This window comes from Penaeus monodon, chromosome 30 (genome assembly GCF_015228065.2).
Source record: "Penaeus monodon isolate SGIC_2016 chromosome 30, NSTDA_Pmon_1, whole genome shotgun sequence".
Taxonomy (NCBI): Eukaryota; Metazoa; Arthropoda; class Malacostraca; order Decapoda; family Penaeidae; genus Penaeus; species Penaeus monodon.
The window spans coordinates 31,031,828-31,032,861 of record NC_051415.1 but is presented as its reverse complement, the minus strand read 5'-3'; the positions used below and the strand labels follow the sequence as shown (position 1 = coordinate 31,032,861).

General features: G+C 37.4%; 1 protein-coding gene across 1 annotated transcript in view; it reads right to left on the bottom strand.

Moving 5' to 3' along the window:
• Window positions 1-179: 179 nt before the first annotated feature.
• The window catches only part of LOC119592407 (very low-density lipoprotein receptor-like), a 6,991-nt gene continuing 6,136 nt past the window's right edge, over window positions 180-1,034 (bottom strand). The window contains exon 6 of the mRNA XM_037941229.1: window positions 180-254. Coding sequence (XP_037797157.1) covers window positions 180-254 — 75 coding nt within the window. The remainder of the gene's footprint in view (window positions 255-1,034) is intronic.

Below are 1,034 nucleotides of genomic sequence, written 5' to 3'. Positions count from 1 at the left end.
AAAGGGGAGGAAAAGAGAATCAACAACAGTATCAAAAATAAATAACTTTTGCCTTACAAACACAAGAATAAAAGAACAAAAAAATAATGATAAATATTGCGAGCTTAGTAGAAAAAAGGGTTTAAAACCTATGGAATCATAATGTTCACCCGGGACATGTCAGTGAAGCTACATGGAGTTTAGATCACGGCTTCGAGAGGCCAATTTTCTTTTTCAGCTCCCATCTTGATGGCCATATAGGCACATTCTGGCTTCTAAGGTTATGTTATTAACAGTTTGTTTTATTTATTTACATGCATATGCATTAGTCATGAGTTGTTACAGTTTATTATATTTTTCTCAGTTTTTTTTTTTGTTCTCCGCGGAGGCTTTTATGCCCAAACCCTGAGTACCCTTTATTTGAATCGCGAGACATGAGTTTGAACCCCTGGTGTAAACCCACCTGCTGGTCATGAGTTTAACACCCCTAGGGGCTTGCCCCGGCCTGGTGTGTAGTGGGTGTGTGTTGACGTGGAGGTAAGTACCAACGCAGGTGTTTAGGGCCCCGCTTTATGATACTGAACATTTCACGTCAGAAGAATTCATTGAACCGATATGAATCGTGCTGCCCAAAGGCGCTCCGAAAATAAAACACCCTTTTGTTTTTCATACATGCAAATTACTTTTTCGCAATAGTTAGCTCATTAGCTATACAGGAATGGGAATAAAATTTATTAGCTACCCCTATATAATCGGTCTTAAATAAATTTTACCATCTCTACACGAGAATTCCGTTCTAATGAAATAGAACAAGTGTTTGCTGCGGGGAACGGTTTCTTGCACCTTGTTCGTAACCCTTTATCTCTCAAAAACAAAGGACACACACATTTTTGTTGGCTCGAACGGGAATTTAAATTTTTGTTTTCAGATGTATAAATTAGATGTAGATTAGATGAGTGCTTTTTGCGTTAATCTGAATATATCTTAAACATTAGCTAAATGTTTTCCCTCGTGAAATTAGATGCATTTAAAACCCATTGTAAAGGTATGAATGG